Source organism: Ovis aries, chromosome 24 (genome assembly GCF_016772045.2).
Source record: "Ovis aries strain OAR_USU_Benz2616 breed Rambouillet chromosome 24, ARS-UI_Ramb_v3.0, whole genome shotgun sequence".
NCBI lineage: Eukaryota > Metazoa > Chordata > Mammalia > Artiodactyla > Bovidae > Ovis > Ovis aries.
In genome coordinates, this window is record NC_056077.1 from 37,114,567 (window position 1) to 37,132,721 (window position 18,155).

At 43.3% G+C, this 18,155-nt stretch overlaps 1 protein-coding gene across 4 annotated transcripts in view; it reads right to left on the reverse strand.

The window, feature by feature from the left end:
• LOC114108597 (cytochrome P450 3A24-like) overlaps positions 1-14,620 on the reverse strand; it is a 39,905-nt gene extending 25,285 nt beyond the window's left edge. The window contains exons 1-6 of one of the 4 annotated variants that reach the window (XM_004021288.5): positions 14,451-14,620; positions 10,240-10,333; positions 8,331-8,383; positions 5,905-6,004; positions 1,951-2,064; positions 1,617-1,705 (exon numbers count right to left, since the gene is read on the reverse strand). In XM_004021288.5, the coding sequence (XP_004021337.4) occupies positions 1,617-1,705; positions 1,951-2,064; positions 5,905-6,004; positions 8,331-8,383; positions 10,240-10,333; positions 14,451-14,521 (521 nt within the window). In that variant the 5' untranslated portion in view covers positions 14,522-14,620. Of the gene's footprint in view, positions 1-1,616; positions 1,706-1,950; positions 2,065-5,904; positions 6,005-8,330; positions 8,384-8,594; positions 10,334-14,450 lie in introns of those variants that run through there. The other 3 variants (XM_042240251.1, XM_042240253.1, XM_042240252.1) reach the window with 3 other exon arrangements.
• Between the last annotated feature and the right edge of the window lie 3,535 nt (positions 14,621-18,155).

The window sequence follows — 18,155 nt, forward strand, 5'->3', positions numbered from 1 at the left end:
GATCCAACCAGTCCATTCTGAACGAGATCAACCCTGGGATTTCTTTGGAAGGAATGATGCTGAAGCTGAAACTCCAGTACTTTGGCCACCTCATGCGAAGAGTTGACTCATTGGAAAAGACTCTGATGCTGGGAGGGATTGGGGGGCAGGAGGAGAAGGGAACGACCGAGGATGAGATGGCTGGATGGCATCACCGACTCGATGGACATGAGTTTGAGTGAACTCTGGGAGTTGGTGATGGACAGGAAGGCCTGGCGTGCTGCAATTCATGAGGTTGCAAAGAATTGGACATGACTGAGCGACTGAACTGAACTGAAAAATTTAGGTCATTTGTTTACTTTTGCTCTTGTTTTCTTTGCCTTAAGAGTTAAATCCGAAAACATGCTGTTGTGATTTATGTCAAAGAGCATTCTGCCTATTGTTTCTTCTATGTTTTTATGGTTTCCAGACTTACACTTAGATCTTTAATTCATTTTGAGTTAGTTTTTCTATTGGGTATGAGAAAATGTTCTATTTTCATTCTTTACATGTAGTTGTCCAGTTTTCCCAGTACACTTATTGAAGAGACTGTCTTTTCTCCATTGTATATTCTTGCTTTCTTTATCATAGGTTAATTGACTCTAAGTATATGAGTTTATTTTGGGCCTATCAATTTTATTCAATTGATATGTGTCTCTTTTGTGCCAGTACTCTCTAAAATCAGGAACAAGACATGGATGCCCACTCTTTCCACTTCTATTCAATATACTACGGGAAGTCCTAGCCACAGGAATCAGACGAGAAAAAGAAATAAAGGGCATCCTAATTGGAAGGGAACATGTGAAACTATTACTATTTGCAGATGAAATAATATTTTATATAGGCAACCCGGAAGTTCCACCAAAAATCTACAATAAATAAATTCAGTAAAGTGACAGGTACATGATTAATTTGTAGACATCTGGGACTTTTCTATATAGTAATAAAGAACTATCAGAAACAGAAAATAATAAAACATTTCTGTTTAAAATTACATTAAAAAGAATAAGAAACTGAGGGATAAACTTAACCAGGGAGGTAAAAGACCTATACTATGAAAACTATACAACAATGAAGGAAATTGAAGGTGATACAAAGAAATGGGAAGATATCACGTGTACATGGATTGGGACAATTAATGTTGCCTAAATGTTCATGTTACCCAAAGCAATCTATAGATCTAGCATGATCCCTATCAAAATACCTGTGTTACTTTACATAGAACTAGAACAAATAATCCTCATATTTATATGGAACCATACAAGACTATAAATAGCCAAAGCAATCTTGGAAAAAACCAACAGAGATGGAGGCATCAAGCCCCCTGACTTCAGACCAAACTGTATTTTTGTCTCCCGGAATACCCAAGGTGACACTTAATCAGATAAATTAATCCTGGCTCATGTACACAGAAGATACCTTCTGATATTTTGATGAGCCAACACTCATACGCCTGGCCGGCCAGTCGGAGTTGTAACACCATACACCTACTTCTGTCTGGTCACTAGAGTAACTCAGCAGTAGGAAGTTGGCTCCAAGGCAGGAAACACAAGGGTCTCCATGGAGCTCAGAGGACCAGCAGCTTCACCCCTACTTACTCTTTCATGTTGACGGACGTGCCTTTCTCTGCTTCCTTCCTCAGGTTCCTCACCAACACGTCTCCATACTTCCCAATGATAGGAAACATCTAGACACAAAACACAACAGCACTGGAAGTTAAATGTGGAGACTAAAGTTTTAGAAGAACCTGGTTTTCAGGGGCATGCAGCCATAAGTGACATTTTATTATGAATCTGACGATGTCTCCTTTAGGATGTGAAGATAAGAACCATTTTAGGAAACTCAAATTTGGCATACCACTCTTGGACAGGGATATGAATTTATTTTCTATCCTAATATTTAAGCTACTAATGGAAAACTCTCTTTTCTTACCTCCTTGAGCTTCCCACTGGTGAAGGTTGGAGACAGCAATGTCCGTATTCTCTTCCATTGTTCATCCTCAGCCGCAGAAACAGAATTTTTCATAATTCCCATTGGACCAAAAACCTAGAGTTGAAAGCAAATTTAACCCTACCTAAGTGTTGGAAGTCTCAACAGTTGTGGAAAATGTGTTAATAATTTGGGAACAATGTATTCAACAAATCTTTAGTGACTATCTGTGTAGTACCAGGCCCTATGCTAGATGCACAATAAACATTTATCCTGAATGTCTAGGTTCCTATGAATGTGGAAGAGACATTCAGCCACTTGATATGGTTTCCAGCCTTCATATTCTAATCTCTTTTTAAATGCAAATGACCTATGTAGTACAGAAAGGGTTCTTCCAGGGGGATAGAAGGGAATAACATCTAGTTCATCTTCCTGGGCTATGCAGAGAAGAAAGGGATTGGTGACAGCCACCCAGATAACCTTGACAGACTGCATTTTGCCTCAGATTACTTCTGTCTTTACATATATTTACAGCCTGATCATGGAGATGGCAATGGCACCCCACTCCAGTACTCTTGCCTGGAAAATCCCATGGACGGAGGAGCCTGGTGGGCTGCAGTCCATGGGGTCGCTAAGAGTCGAACACGACTGAGTGACTTCACTTTCACTTTTCACTTTCATGCTTTGGAGAAGGAAATGGCAACCCACTCCAGTGTTCTTGCCTGGAGAATACCAGGGATGGTGGAGCCTGGTGGGCTGCCGTCTATGGGGTCACACAGACTTGGACACGACTGACGCGACTTAGCAGCAGCAACAGCCTGATCAACTGGAGAAAGGAATGTGCTGATATGGTCGGGGCTTTTTAAGAAGTACTAATTATGCAAAATTTTATGAATCTACTTCATATTCTGAAAAAAATTGCACAATGACATGGAAAATATTTTCCCCTACATTTTCCCCCAGGAATGGAAAGGAGAAGACAATTCTATTTCTCAGCTTGGGACAGACGTATGAAGCCAGCCTGTTTGAAAACTTCCTCAATCTTTCAAATTTATATTTTGTTTTAAAATAGATTGCTCCAATACTCATTCATGATAAAACTCACAAAACAAGAAGACAAAGAAATTTCCTCAACTTGATAAAGAGCATCTACAAAAAGACCTACAGCTAATATCACTTTAATGATGAAATACCAAAGTGACATCTCCAAGACAGGAGACTCAGCACCAGAGTGGAGACTCCAGATTTTGTTGTCTCACAATTAGACAGCTCACAATAAATGAAAATAGGTCTAAGAAGCATCAGCAATGCAACAGAGCACACTTGAAAATAGCTCACAAAAAGAGTAAGAAGAGTTACATTTTGTTTGCATCATCCCTTCGCCTAGGCCAGCACTGCTCAGCAGCAAGAGGAAATTCTGCAGCCTGAGACATTTTCCCTTGCTGGGAAAAAAAAGACTAAAAGAGACAACAGGATCAGTGACCAGTTTCTCCAGCCTTTCAGAACATTGCACAAATGACCTGCTTTGCTTTCACCCCACCCAGAGATGGGCAGAGCCAAGACATCTAGAGACAACTAGGAACAAAGAAGAAGGGCAGGGACTACCAGTGTCAACCACGCAGCAGGGGTGACTATGGTTCTTTGTACCCTGCTCTGCAGAAAACCCCAGAAACTTTGCTATGATGAAACCAAGTGCCAGCATAGTCACTGGAAAACCTCTGACAATTTTGGTGCTGATCACTCTCCCGGGTTCTACATTAGCAGACTCCAATTGCCTAAGTCCTGCCTTTCCCCTCAACCCCCAAAAGAGCTGCTCCAGCCAGTGACGTCCTGAGACCCAGGATCCACACCAGCTGCCAGCCCTGATCTTTTGGGCTGGACACGTGCAAAACCCCATCCCAGACCCCTGCAGCTGCTCAGGTGTCTACACTACATCAGTGGAAAGCAGCACGTATAATGTGCTTCCGTAGCTACACACACACACACACACACACACACACTTTATCTATCTGTCATCTGTCTATATCATCTGGCCTGTTATCATCTATCTACATACAAAAGTGTGGATTTACACTGATAATTCAGTCGGTGACTCCACAAGGTTTAGTCAAGGTTTAGTCAAGTTTCTCAGTCTCTGAACCTGTGACTTCTTCTCCAATGGTGAGAATGCCGGCTTCCATCATCCTTTCTGTATTATTACTTGATCAATCCTCCTTTATGGAGCGAATCCACAATCCATCCCTTTCCACTCACAATGCCCTCTCACCCTATGAGCCACCACCACAAGTGAGTATTTTGGGTTCCCTTACCAGTGAAAGTGAAAGGGGCTTCCCTGATAGCTCAGTTGGTAAAGAATCCGCCTGCAATGCAGTAGACCTTGGTTCGATTTCTGGGTCAGGAAGATCCCCTGAAGAAGGGAAAGGCTACCCACTCCAGGATTCTTGGGCTTCTCTGTGGCTCAGCTAGTAAAGAATCTGCCTGCAATGCAGGAGACCTGGGTTGAATTCCTGGGTTGGGAAGATCTCCTGGAGTAGGAAAAAGCTACCCACTCCAGTACTTTGGCCTGAAGAATTCTATGGGCTCTATAGTCCATGGGGTCTCAGCATGTCGGACATGACTGAGCTACTTGCACTCTCACTTCAGTGCCCGGCTGCCATCCCTGTGGACACCCTCCCCTCCCCACTCAGGCTCTGACTTGGAGCCACTGTCCTCCTTCTCTGGCCCCACCCCTTGATGTGTGAGGCTCCCCACCTACTGTGGCCCCTCTTTGGGTTTAGGACTGGAATGTCTAGGAAGAGATGTCAGGCAGGGGAAGGAGAGGGGAGGGAAGGGGCAGGAAAGGGAAAGGAAGAGCCATGTGCAGCTTCTGATCCCACTGAAACTGACCAGTGCTTGTAGCCTTTCTCCCAATGAACTGATCAACTAGCCACCTTTAATTCAACACTCATGATGTTAAGGCAGTTACATGAGCTCTACCCTACTGCCTCCAGCCCCACTAGAGCTGCCCAGTTAGTGCCACCACTGATGCTACAAGACCCAGGGTCCACACCAGCAGCCAATCTTTTTTGATGCGCATGTGCAAAACACCATCAGAGGCCCCTGCAGATGCTCAGATGCCTAAAGCCAGTCCTTACTACTGTCACTTGACTGCACTGACACACCCGTCCACAGCTAACCTCTGCAGCCACACACCTGCACACTGCCAGGCTCAAGCCTGAGCACAGCAATGAAGACCCAGCACAGCTAAAAATATAATAAATAAATATTAAATAAATAAATTATTTTAAATGGATAGTCTTTCCATAAATGGTGCTGGAGCAAATCAGACATTTAGATGCCAAAAAAACAAAAACTTAACCTCACATGTTACACAGAAACTAATACAAAATGGATTATAGACTTAAAGGTAAAACATAAAATGATTTAATGCTTAGGGACAAAATAGGAGAAAATCTGCAATGCCTAAGATATTTTGGACTTGACAACAAAGGCAAAATCCATAAAAGGGAAAACTGATAAATCTCTCATCAAAATTTAAAGAGCAGTATTTGCTATGCTAAAGATCCTGATAAGAGGAAAAAACAAGCTACTTGCCGCAAATATAAAAAAACAGTAAGAAGGAGCCTTTAGGGATGGAACAGTTCTGTACATTGATTGTCGTGGTAGCTACAAAATCTACATCTAGGACTCATTTTCATAGAGCAAAGCATACACAATAAGTGAGCATGAAACTGAAGAAATCACAATAAGCTCTGTGGATAGTATGAATGTCAATTTTCTGCTTTGAAGTTGTAGTCTAATTAATCAGTGTATTGCCATTGGAGGAATCAGGATGAAAGGTACATGACATCCAGCCTCTCTGTGTTTTTCTTTTTTGACAACATCTTGTTAATTTATAACATATTTCAAAATGCATATCTAATAAGCAAATTGCAAATTTAAAAAATGGATGCCTACCCTCCGGTTTGTGAAGACAGAGTAACATTCTTTCACTAGTACTGTTTTGATCATGTCTGGATCTGTGATAACCAAAAGAGGATGTTTACCTTCAAAAATCCTGTGTAGGGAAAATAGAGCTGATTAAATTTAAGGAGCCATTTTCTGCAGCTGGAGCCATACCTAGAAGTCCAGATATTTATCTTAACATTACATAATCCATCCTTCTAAGGTCATCATTAAAAGTACCATGAAAACACTGCGAATTCTAGGCGGTAGGTATATGGGTATTTCCTATATCATTTTCCATAATTTTTGTAGGTTTAATGTATTTCATTATCAAGAAGGAAGTTAGGTTAGTAAATAACTGAAGAAAGTAGATTATCTGATAATTTAAAAATAATTAAGGAGAGACCATCTACTCAGTCATTTTTGAAGATATACCCAAAGCATGAAAATGCATATAATATTAGATGAAAACTGTAGACACATCTATCATAAATATGTAACAATATATCTGCAAATGGAAGAAGATTTGGAATGCTCCACAACTGACAGTGAGATTATGAAAGATTTTCTTTTCTGTCCTATTTTCTAAAATTTGCTTGTTAGTTTATATTTTTTAAAGGAAAAAATTTAAATAGTGATCTCTCCTTGGTAGCATCAAGTTCAAGATAATTTGAACAAAAGGAAAAAGAGAATGAAAAAAATCAGAAAAGCATGTACAATTCATCTTTTAAGTATTTTGTTTTCATTATATGGGTCCCACGGGCCTCAGGCTCCATGTAGATGACATCCATCACCAGCTCGGCAGGCCCACGTCTGACCCACCTCTCACACAAAGCTGACTCCTCAGATGTGGCACGTCACCGTTTGACCTCATCTCCTGACTGTCAGGATGTCCCTTCATGGGAATGGGCCGCTGGCATGAGGTTTACTCTGAGTTATTTACTGTCTTCTGACATTTTGGTTTCACTGTCAATCACTTGCAATGGCTAGAACAAATTGGAAGATTTTCCACATGTTCCCTGTTCCTCCTTTAACTCCACAGGAGAATTCCAAATCGTTTTGTGATCACATAAAAAATTGCAGAGAAACACTGCACTTACTTTTGCCCATTTCTAAAGGCTGTTATAAAACTCAGAGGGTGTAAGTGGGTGTCAAGAGCACTTAGTGCTGAAGCAGTGACAGGAGAGATTGGGGAGGCGCTTAATCTGCTCTTCCACCTGACTGACCATATTACTTGGACGATTCCCTTCTTCCCATCACAGTTTTGCAACAACACTTGGGTGGAGAAGAGACAGTGGTTTCAGGTGACCCTTTATATTCATGATGTCACTCCCGCCTTAATAATTTCTCTCAGTAACAATCACAATTCAGATATTTGAACTCACTTCAGATCATAGTGATTCTGTGTACTGATGAATGGGGTCAAACTCTATAACAAGCTTTCCCAGGTGCTCCTCATACATCCAAGCATGAGAACCATTTTCTAAAAGAGAACTGGGATCCACCATGAAAAAGAGACTGCATCCAGAGCTCACAGGTACTAACTGTTGGCGGGGCAGTTGGAGCTGGGCCAGTAGTGTCCCAGTGCTATGTATTATTTCCACTCAACCAGGTTGACATTTGGGGCGATGGCAACTCACAGATTCCTACAGTTTCTGAGGGCCTCATGAGAGAAGAGGAAGAGGTCTGGACAGGTAGAGCCTCTGCCACTTGCTGTTGGCAAAGAAGCACCACAAGACACTTCTCCCTCTGCTCTCACCAAACCTCCAACAGCTCCTAAAGCCCACCTGACACACTCTGGGTTAGATATATATACCCTACATCTCCTCACAATCGGAGAAAAACAGTAGATAAAACAATCATTGAGTACAATTCTATTGGAAAATCTTACCTGAAAATTAAACAAACAAAGCAACTCCATAGATGTAGAGAAAGCAAAAAGCTGAGCAGAAATGATTTCCCATTATGTTAACCTATAACCCTCATCTCTTTTTCCAAAAGGACATATTAAATCCAGAATTTAAATAAAGGATATTGGGTTTAAATTAAAAGAGAATCATGTGGAAAAGGGTCATAAGATACATTTATGAGCACATATTAGAATGTTCTGAGATAATGCATTTTATGCAATTAAAGGTAACCTAAAGAGAGAAAAATGGAAAAGGGGAGGAAGAGTGAGATCCTGGACAGAAAGTGATGCTAGGAGTCACTGGGCCTCAAAGTCTGGAGAAAAGTGACGACCTGTGACCCCCCAGGCCTGTTCAGACTGTGGACCTGGATACCTGCGGCCTCTGGGATCTCTGGTAGAACAAGCCTGCAAGCTTTACAGCAAATGACTTCATTCCAAGAAGCTCTGGACTGAGAGTGCCCTCCACACCATCAGGGGAGGGCAGGATTATTACAACAAGTGTGTCCGATGGAGTTTTCAGAATACTCACCCCCACATTTTCCCATACTTTTTAAAACATTCTTCATCAAATTCACAAACACCCTATAAGGAAAAACAATATTATGTTATTAACATCCTGTATTGAACTCTATCTCTAATTCACAAAACTACTACTTTTCACTGGCAGTTGGAGGGAAGTCCTTATTCACAAATGTCTTAAGGGAAAGGAGAGAAAATAGAGGAGATATTTGTAACTGACAATTTAAAACCACTCTTGAATTTTCTTTGAATATTATAGATACTAAGCACTTACCCCTGACAGTGAATACCAATTACTTCTTATCTTCTGAAGGCTTTTTGCTTGTGCGTGTGTTGTCTAAAATCTCTTAATCTCTAATCCACCATGGACACGTGACAAAACTGGAAATGAGGGAAGTAAGGGTTTCCTACACACACTTTTATCTCCTAGTTTAACAGCCTTTTCATTTATCTCATGAGCTCTTTCTAGAATTTCAGCAGAATAAGGAAGTTAAAGCACCAGTAATGTCTTCTAATCCTGCAGATTTAAAAGACGTCTAAGGGGTGTGTGCTCCGTGAGAAAGTGAGTGAGTGAGTGAATGCATGATAAAGTGGACTCACCTTCTAGTTTTCCAGCTCAACACAGAAAAGATGGGGCGATGCCACAGATATATAAAGAACAGTGCGTTTTAAACATCTGGCCTGAGGTTTTACTTCTGTAACTTAAAAAAAGCCTGTCCCTAAGTTTCTATCATGATATTTAATGCTTTAACAAGTAAATGGAGGTCTCAAGAACTGTGGGTTGGGGCGCATCTCCTAAGGAGTTCACCTGGGAAAGGTGGAGAGGAAATCACTGCTTCTTCAGATGGAAAAACATTCAGGAAATTCTGAGGCAGTAATGAGACAGTGAAGACCTCAGTTGGGAGAATCAGGATCTGAGAAACAAGCCTCATGTCTGCAGGACAGGAAATCTGAGCCAGAGAGCAGCCTGCACACAGGGCTCTGCCCCTGCACATCTGAACACAGCTCACAACCTCCAGTTCAGGGGCAGGGCCCTGGGGAGGCATCAGAGAGGAATGAATATCAGAATTCACAGTCCATCTGCCACCTGGTACATTCCTTTCAGTTAAATTAAACTGCTAATAATTTTGTCAAATCATATCCTTTTTAGTGATTTTTGTATATGTGATTCTGCCTTATTTTTAAAAACCTCCACAACTTATTTAGTGGTTAAATATCTGAAGTAAATAGACAACCTTGCCGCAGTTACACTCATTCCCTGCTCAAATTCATCCATGAGTTGCCTGCTTTGAAGGCACAGAAAAGAAGAAAGCTTTTGTTCCATTTTTCTTATCCCAAAAGATGTCATGTGTAGCAAGAGGTAGAGCAGAAAATGCAAAAACAAACAAACAAACAAACCCTGCAGGCATTAGCAGTTCTTGAGAAAATCCAAGTATGTGCAAATTACCTGATACATTAGAACTGAAGCATCCAAGTAATTCAGGAGAAAGGAGAAAAAAGGGAACCCAGAGCTGATGCTACCAACAGGACTCATCTAACTATATTGTACACTGCTTAGTGAGCCACGACCAGGCATCCCTTCATGGTTTTCTCCTGATAATTAGTAAGACTTTGCCTTGCTGGGAATCTGCACCTGGCAGAGAGAAGATCCTCTTCACAAAGCTTATAAGATGGAACTTCAAGTCCTATGCTGACTCAGCCAAGAGAGCTTGACTGTCTGAGGAGGCAAACCTGAGGCTCTTAACAGCTGACAATAGAGGCCTGGGATAAAGAGGGCATGTGTGTGTGGGGCCTACGATGCCATTTCTGGGAAATATGAAAACTGACAACTGCCTACTGAGGAGGAGAATTTTTACTATGCAACTCAGCTGGGATTTGCAACCATAAGAAGCAAAAAAGGGACATCAAACAACACACACCTTTCGGTAGGACAGAATGTTTCCAAAAAGAGGCAGAGGTCTTGGGCCAGGAACCCCTAGCTTCTTAAACAGTCCATGTGAATAAGTTCCATATCTATGAAGTGAAAGAGAAAATCCAGGTCAGGGATTGTGGAATAAGTGCTGGAGCTGGCTAGTCAGTGATTCAGAACTGGAACCATCAGCCTAGAGAAGAAACATGTAGGCAATAAATACCAGCAATTCCAAAAGCAATAATTACGTTCATTCATCTTCTTTCCCTCCTCCACAGTGAGACCATAAATAGCAGCTGAAATCTTGATGGTCCCAATCCTAGAGTGGATGCTTGATAAATGTTATAATTTTGGAGCTCCTGAGAGGTTTATGCTATAATTTCTCCCCCAAAAAACATTCATATGTAATTAGTAAGTTGATTCTTCCATGGTTTAGAGATTCTCATTCTAGATACAAAGGGAAACTTTCTCTTTCTGTATCAAACCTGAGATTTTGGTTTTCTACATCCACTCAATGACAGAGTTCCTAGGCTCTGCCTTGGCCTTGTTCTCATCCTTCTCCTTTCCTCTGATGTTTTCTTGTTTAGTCACTCAGTCATTTCCGACTCATTGTGACCCTATGGACTGCAACATGCCAGGCTTCCCTGTCCTTCACTGTCTCCTGGAGTGTGCTCAAACCCATGTTCATTGAGTCAGTGATGCTATCCAATAATCTCATCCTCTGTGCCCTCTTCTCCTGTCCTCAATCTTTTCCAGTATCAGGTTCTTTTTGAATGAGTAAGCTCTTCCCATCAAGTGGCCAATGCATCAGAGCTCCCTCCATGATCTGACCTCATTTTAAGATCTGATTCTTCTTAATTCTGTCTTCAAGAGCAGGATTTAAAGCAAGCACAGTGTTCCTGTCTGTAGAATGAAAACTGCATTCAAGGCTTCCATTGCCATCATAGAAATTGAGCACCTTTCAGCTACACCCATGGCTCTGTGTTCAATTTGGTTGACTTGAACTACAAATAAGTTGCAGTGATTGACTCTTTTGTTCCCTGAAACTGTATAAATGAATCAATGACTAAAGGATCTGTCTCCAGACCACTCCCCAACTCATGGCATTAGGTCCTCCAACCACCTGCTAAGCCCAGTGCCTGATTTACATTCATTTTTCTAAAGATGCTCAATCACAAAGCCTCTGTACTTCAACTATCTTAAAAACCAATCAAGCTGGTGCTCCCTATCACAGGCCTGCCTGAAGGTTATCCTTCATGTATTATGTGTGCAAGCCCACAACTCAAGGTTCTAGATCTTTGCAAGCCTGCTCATTCTGGTGTTGCTAAGAGATGACAAAGTGTAGGAAAAGAGAGGCTGAAGGAAGAGACTGCCATCTATGGTTTAAATGTGAACCTGCTAGGCCTCCGAGGCTAACTCTGTAGAGTTAAATTAGTAAGGTATGGTTGAAAACATGCTGTGTGTGTTCATAATGCCCTACAGGCACTTCAGCAGAGAGATATCGGGGTTCCCAGTCTTCTGTTACCTTCCCATGTAGAGCAAAAGACACTTTGTGTGACAAAAAATGAGTGACCATAAAAAACTTCAGAATATTAAATGAAGATCTTGTCTCTCCTTTTTGGAAGGTAACCTTTAAGGTAGCACAGGTTCAAATTTCTGCACAAATCCAGCAATTTTACAATATGTGATAAGAGAAACCCCCAAAATTTCATGGACGGACCTATGCTGGAAGCGCACACAGAGGTACCTTGACCAAGCGCAGTTGGCTTCTCTCTCTCTCCTCCAAGGCAAGTGGTTGAGGTGTGGGCACCAACTGCCACAAAAGGGGTGGCCTTGGCTATTCCCACCCCAGTTGCTTCCCCTTTTGTTTGTCTTCCTTTCCTGTTTCTCTTCACAAACAGGGCAAGTCAATGTCTGCTTCTGAACCTTCAGTGTGCTACACGAACTCAAAAGCGATGCCAAGCAGTTGAGTAACCATGTTGGCAACACTGGTCCCACAGAAAGCTCTGGTCTAGTGTCTAAACTCACGTGGTTCCACCAAGGTAGCAGGTGGACTGAGTGAATTATTTGGCTTCTTTCTAGCTGTTCACTTTTTGGTTCATGCAATAATGCTATTTTGGGTAAAAAGGAAGGGGCTAAAGATAAAGCCAACATTTTTATAGCCTTTACATTGTGTCGGCATAACGAGAGCATTGCCTGCAGCGACTGATTCCTGGCTGCACCAGTACCTTCTCAGACTACAGGGATGTTTGCCTGGTGGGGACACTAGCTAGTACCAGCCACACTGTCAGATGGACCACACACAGTGTGACTGAGATTGTGTCTTCACCCCAGGCTTCAAGCAGATGTGACAGCAACCCTGCTGACCTCCTGTGGGACCGGGTCTGAGGAGAATCTCTGGGAGGAGGGGGAGGGGGGTCTGCTCTGAGGAAAGAGGAATATTCTCCCCTCCATCCCAATCTCTTTCTGGATCCCTCTCATATCATCACCGGCTCCCAGGCCTGTATACTCATCTGCCCTGAAGATTAAAATAGCTTGCTGGACATGTATATTTAAAAAGATATATCACAGGAATATTTTATTACACTAGATTCATATTCAAGGCATTATTCTAGAGGGTGAATTTATTTACATACCTTTCTAGGTACTGGACAACAGTCCTCATTTATCCTTCAGGGAAGAAACACATGCTGGAAATACTCACATCAATTTTTAAAATCTAGTCCTAAATAGAATGAAATTAAACTGTTCCACATTATTTTATAATATCAGACAGAAAATATATTGCTGCAATACCTTAATTTCCTAATATTTCTTTAAAGTAATTAAAATGAGGTTAATATTACCCACGTTCATGTCATCATGATTCCCTACACTTAGTGAAAATGAAATTGACAGAATCCAAATGTGATTTGTAGGGGTATCTCTAACCACTCATTGGAAGTAACTCCTGTCCCAACCTAATGCATGATAACAGAATCTCAACATTGAAAGGAATTTTTCTGCTAGATGGTTTTGATTCAACCTCCTGTGCCATACTTATTAGGGAAAAATCACTTAAAATCCAAACTGGACTCGGGCTTGTGCCTCTTGTAGGCTTCAGTTCAGTTCAGTCACTCAGTCGTGTCTGACTCTTTGCGACTCCATGAATCGCAGCACCCCAGGCCTCCCTGTCCATCACCAACTCCCGGAGTTCACTCAGACTCACGTCCATTGAGTCAGTGATGCCATCCAGCCATCTCATCCTCTGTCGTCCCCTTCTCCTCCTGCCCCCAATCCCCCCCCAGCATCAGAGTCTTTTCCAATGAGTCAACTCTTCACATGAGGTGGCCAAAGTACTGGAGTTTCAGCTTTAGCATCATTCCTTCCAAAGGAATCCCAGGGCTGATCTCCTTCAGAATGGACTTGTAGGCTTAGTAGATTTCAAATCACAGGGAAAATAAATTTGTACACCGATTCTAACTCATCCAGAGATTGAAAGAAAAGGTGAAAAAAATGAATATAATTTCAAAGTTTCTACAAACTCTCCTCCAATCTTAAGCTTTCTCATTTGGAAACTAGATAATTTCTGCAGAGTACAGGGTGCAGGAATTGAGTCTTAGGAATGGATGCCCTGAGGAGGGGCGCAGAAAAGGAGGAGGGATGAGTATGAAAAAAAGGGTGCTCGGTCTCAGGCCTCCAAACAAAGTCAGAGTGTACCCCGTGCCTTGTGTAAATGACACCTGGAAAGAGGGTCTGGAGCAGGAACTCCTGAGTGACAAAGGGGCCAAACATTCCTCATGATTCTTGCAGCAGGTACAGAATCCAAGTCGGAGAGAATGAAACAAAAACCCACGTTGCTCCTTGCCTCCAGGATTCCCAGCCATGGGAATCAGTGAGGACTATGCTGCACATGGGCCAGTTGTTTTTAATTTGCCCTTGATGGACTCTGGTTGACTACTCTAGGTCCATGCAAACTGGTAGTCAGGCAGAGGGTCATTCTCAGGAGCAAATAATATCACAACCCCTCCTAATTATGCTAACAGCAACTCGGGAGTAAAGCTAACTCCTTCAACAGATGTGGGTAAGATCAATAATAACCCATTTGGTGCCCATAGCACCCAATGCTTGAGCAACTTCCCCTCCATTTACTTTGAACTTTAAAAAACTAAGGGAACCCCCTTTCCTGCTAAGCACCCCAAGACCCAGGTTATAGAGGAGATGAGCCTGATGGTTACTCACAGATAGAGGAGCACCAGGCCGGTAGCCAGGAGAACCCAGGTTTCCAGGGAAAAGCTTGGGATTAGCTCCATGGCCACTTTTCTTGGCGATTCCCTCCTCTGAGTTTCCTTTCAGCTGCGTGTGCTGCTCTCTGCCTGCCTCTGAGTGTGGAGCTTCTGTTCACTTCATGTGGAGATTTAGTGCAGTTGGGAGATTTATGTGCTTAGAAAGGAGGTGGAGGTGGAGCTGCAACCAACAGAAAGGCCACCTGCGCTCCACCTGCAGGAGCCCTCTCTGCCTTAGTAGTTGGCCGAGCATCATACACATTACAGTTTGACCTCCCTTGAGTTCATATTCTGTAGGAAATCAATAAACAACTCAATCAATGTTATCAGCAAGCCCAAAGGTTATAGAAACTCAAATAAAGCCACTGGCTTTAATTTTCCTCTAAACTGCCCCATCTCTATGGTTGCCTGCAGTCCAAAATGTTTGAAATCCTTCAAACAAGATGGTGGTGGTGGTTTAGTTGCTAACTCATGTCCCACTCTTTGTGACCCCATGGAAGCAGTCTAACAGGCTCCTCTGTCCATGGGATTTCCAGGCAAGAATGCTGGAGTCAGGCGCCATCTCCTCCTCCACGGAGTCAAACAAGATAGCTGTGCTGACTGTTACTCATACAATTCTTTCTTCTGCCTAGAAATGTTCCTGTGTCCCTTGTAGGCTCTTAACTATTCGTCCAAATAAAGCTCAGACAGAACATCTGTGTTAGAGATTTCCCAAACCAGCCTCCTCGAGCAGATATAACAATTTCGTCCTCTGGGGAACTGTCCCCTGCACACAATCCTACTATCTCCCACACCACAGTCAGTTTCCACACCTAGTCCCCTCAGTGGATCAAGAGCTTGGGCACATGCCCAAGTCATGTACCAGGTACCTAGCAGACTGCTTTCTGCAGAGTGCACATCCCGAAAGGTAGATGGACTGAATTGGTAGAGGTGAGACCACTGGGCACCTGTGTGCCCTCTCCCTGTGGCTCTTTGGTGGCCATGCCATCTTCCCGAATTGTTGACACACCAAGAGGGCCTGGCTGGGTCTTGGTCACTGTCTCTGTGTTTTCAGGAGGATCCACCAGGATCCTGTTGACAAGAGGGCCCCAGAAGGAGAGGCAGGACATGGAGGAGAGGGTGATGGCTGCACCAATGGTATCAATTCAGGATGATTCCTGTCCCATCCTCAGAGTATCCTGCAAGTCAGATTCTAGATCAAAGAATGCTCACCTCTCTCTGGAAAGGCTGCAATCCAAGATCAAAGGGTGTAAAAGAGAGAGAAAAAAGCAGCCCAATGGCCAAGAGGACCCCAATGTGCTTAGCCACCAGTAATGTGGCACGTACAGCAATAGGATTCCAAAAAGATCACGTGAGGGCATGTTATCTGTGGGGTATGTGGGATGTTGATGGGTCAGAGCAGATGGGTTCCCACTTCTGGACACATAGAGGATTTGGGGGCTTCCCAGGTGGCACTGGTGGTAAAAGAAAAAAAACCCACTTGCCAATATAGGAGACCTAAGAGACACAGGTTCAATCCCTAGAATGGGAAGATCCCCTGGAGGAGGAAAAGGCAACCAACTCCAGTATTCTTGCCTGGAGAAATCCATGGCAGAGGAACCTAGAGGGCTACAGTCCACAGCATCGCAAAGAGTTGGACACTACTGAGGCAACTTAGCATGCACAGACAGGGAATTTTTGTTGGATAACAAGGAGCTGATACTGAGGAGGCCTATAGTAGCAGTTGGCATCACCTGCTGGTAGGCCACCCCTGTGCACTGAAATCACTTCAATCATATCTGACTCTGTGACCCATGGGCTGTAGCCTTCCAGGCTCCTCTGCCCATGGGATTCTCCAGGCAAGGATACTGGAGTGGGTTGCCATGCCCTCCTCCAGGGAATTTTCCCAATGCAGGGATCAAGCCAATGTCTCTTATGTCTCCTGCAATGGCAGACAAGTTCTTAACTACTAGGAGCACCTGGGAAGCCCAGGCCTCCCTCTACCCGTGTGGAATTCCTGATGGGAGCAGGATGAGGGCTGAGCATCAAGAAATTACATTGGCTCATTATCAGTACTTTAAATCATGTCCTGTGTCTGCGAGACCTGAATAGCCATGGATTATGTGAAAAACAAAATCTCAAATGTTCTTAAAACTTAATAGAAACACAAGACGTGTGTTTGTGCACTTCCTTCTCCCTTTGTCCTTTCTCACTTTCACTCCTTTGCAGAAAGTGATACTCATCTCTTGCAACCTCTAGGGTCAGGTAGAGGGGTGTTCTTTATGATGCACACACATCTCACCATGAAGAAACACACACACATCCCTCAATCTGGCCTGAGAGTTCCCTGCCTGTCCCATACTGGCCAGAGTGGGTGGAAGTCTCATTAGTAAAATGCAGTAAGTCCAAACTACCTCTCCTGCACTCTTCTATTTCCTTGGGAGCTTCTCATGGAGCATGAAGTTTCTACCATCAGAGTCTGTCATCTTAGGGTTCACTTCTTCCAGGAGGCCTCTGCTAAAATCCACAATTCCAATGAGAATTGAAATGTCTGAACACATTTATCTGTCCATTGCTTCAATCCAAGTGAGTTAATTCAGGAGTCAGTATTGTGCTGCACTGTGGGCTAGAAGCCATACAGTCCCCTCCCTGGGGAGCAGCCTCTGGGTGGAGGGAGTGAGACACACAACTGAGCTCAGTATGGGGCATGCCTCTGGAATCCTTGAGGAAATGGAGCCCTAGAGAGAGGCAGCAAAGGAGAGAAATGGATGGCAGCTTGAGTATCAACAAAGGACAGACCTGGGAAGCTGGAAGAGGATCTTCAAGGAAAGTCAGAAAGTCCGAGGAATTTTGGTACATTTCTGCTCCCTTTTGGTACCTTCCCTGGGTACCTTTAGGGCTTCCCTGGTGGCCCAACTATAAACAATCTGCCTCCAGTACAAGGAGACCCAGGCTCGATCCCTGGGTCAGGAAGGTCCCCTGGAGCAGGGAATGGCTACCCACTCCAGCATTCCTGCCTGGATTATCCCATGGCCAGAGGAGCCTGATGGACTACTGCCAAGGTGCTGCAAAGAGTGGGACATGATTGAATGATTAAGCACACGCACACATGGCATAGTTTTAAAGAGGGTCATGCTACAATCCTCTAGTTACAGATATAGAAAGTGAGGCTTAGTGATTGCAAGTGGCTTCCCAACAGCTATTGATCAAAACATGTTATAAATAATGTGAAGAAATATGGCAAATCTTCTGCTCTGAAATGCCAATATTCAGCGTTTGCTGTTTCATGATGAGAGTCACTGTGTGAAACAGTGAGACTCAAGGCTAAAGCAGCAATTTGGTTACAATTCTGGCTTCTGTCTCCATGTCTACCCCTGCCCAGGGGCTCCCCCATGGGTCTGCAGACCCTGAACTTCATTGCACCTCAGTAGGAACAAGGACAGGTGCTTGTCCTGAGGACCCACCTGTCTATATTCCTCACTGAGAGGAACACAAAATACATCATCTGATAACTACTGACAACTTAATTCACTCAGCTAAACCCACAGCCTTTCTTATTCTTCTTGGAAACAAAATCCTTGTGGAAACTACATACTTTCACCTTCCTCCAAAATGCATATGCCGATATGATGGTTTTCTCACTAAGCCTTACATGCCATCACCTTCCCAATTCACCTCAGGG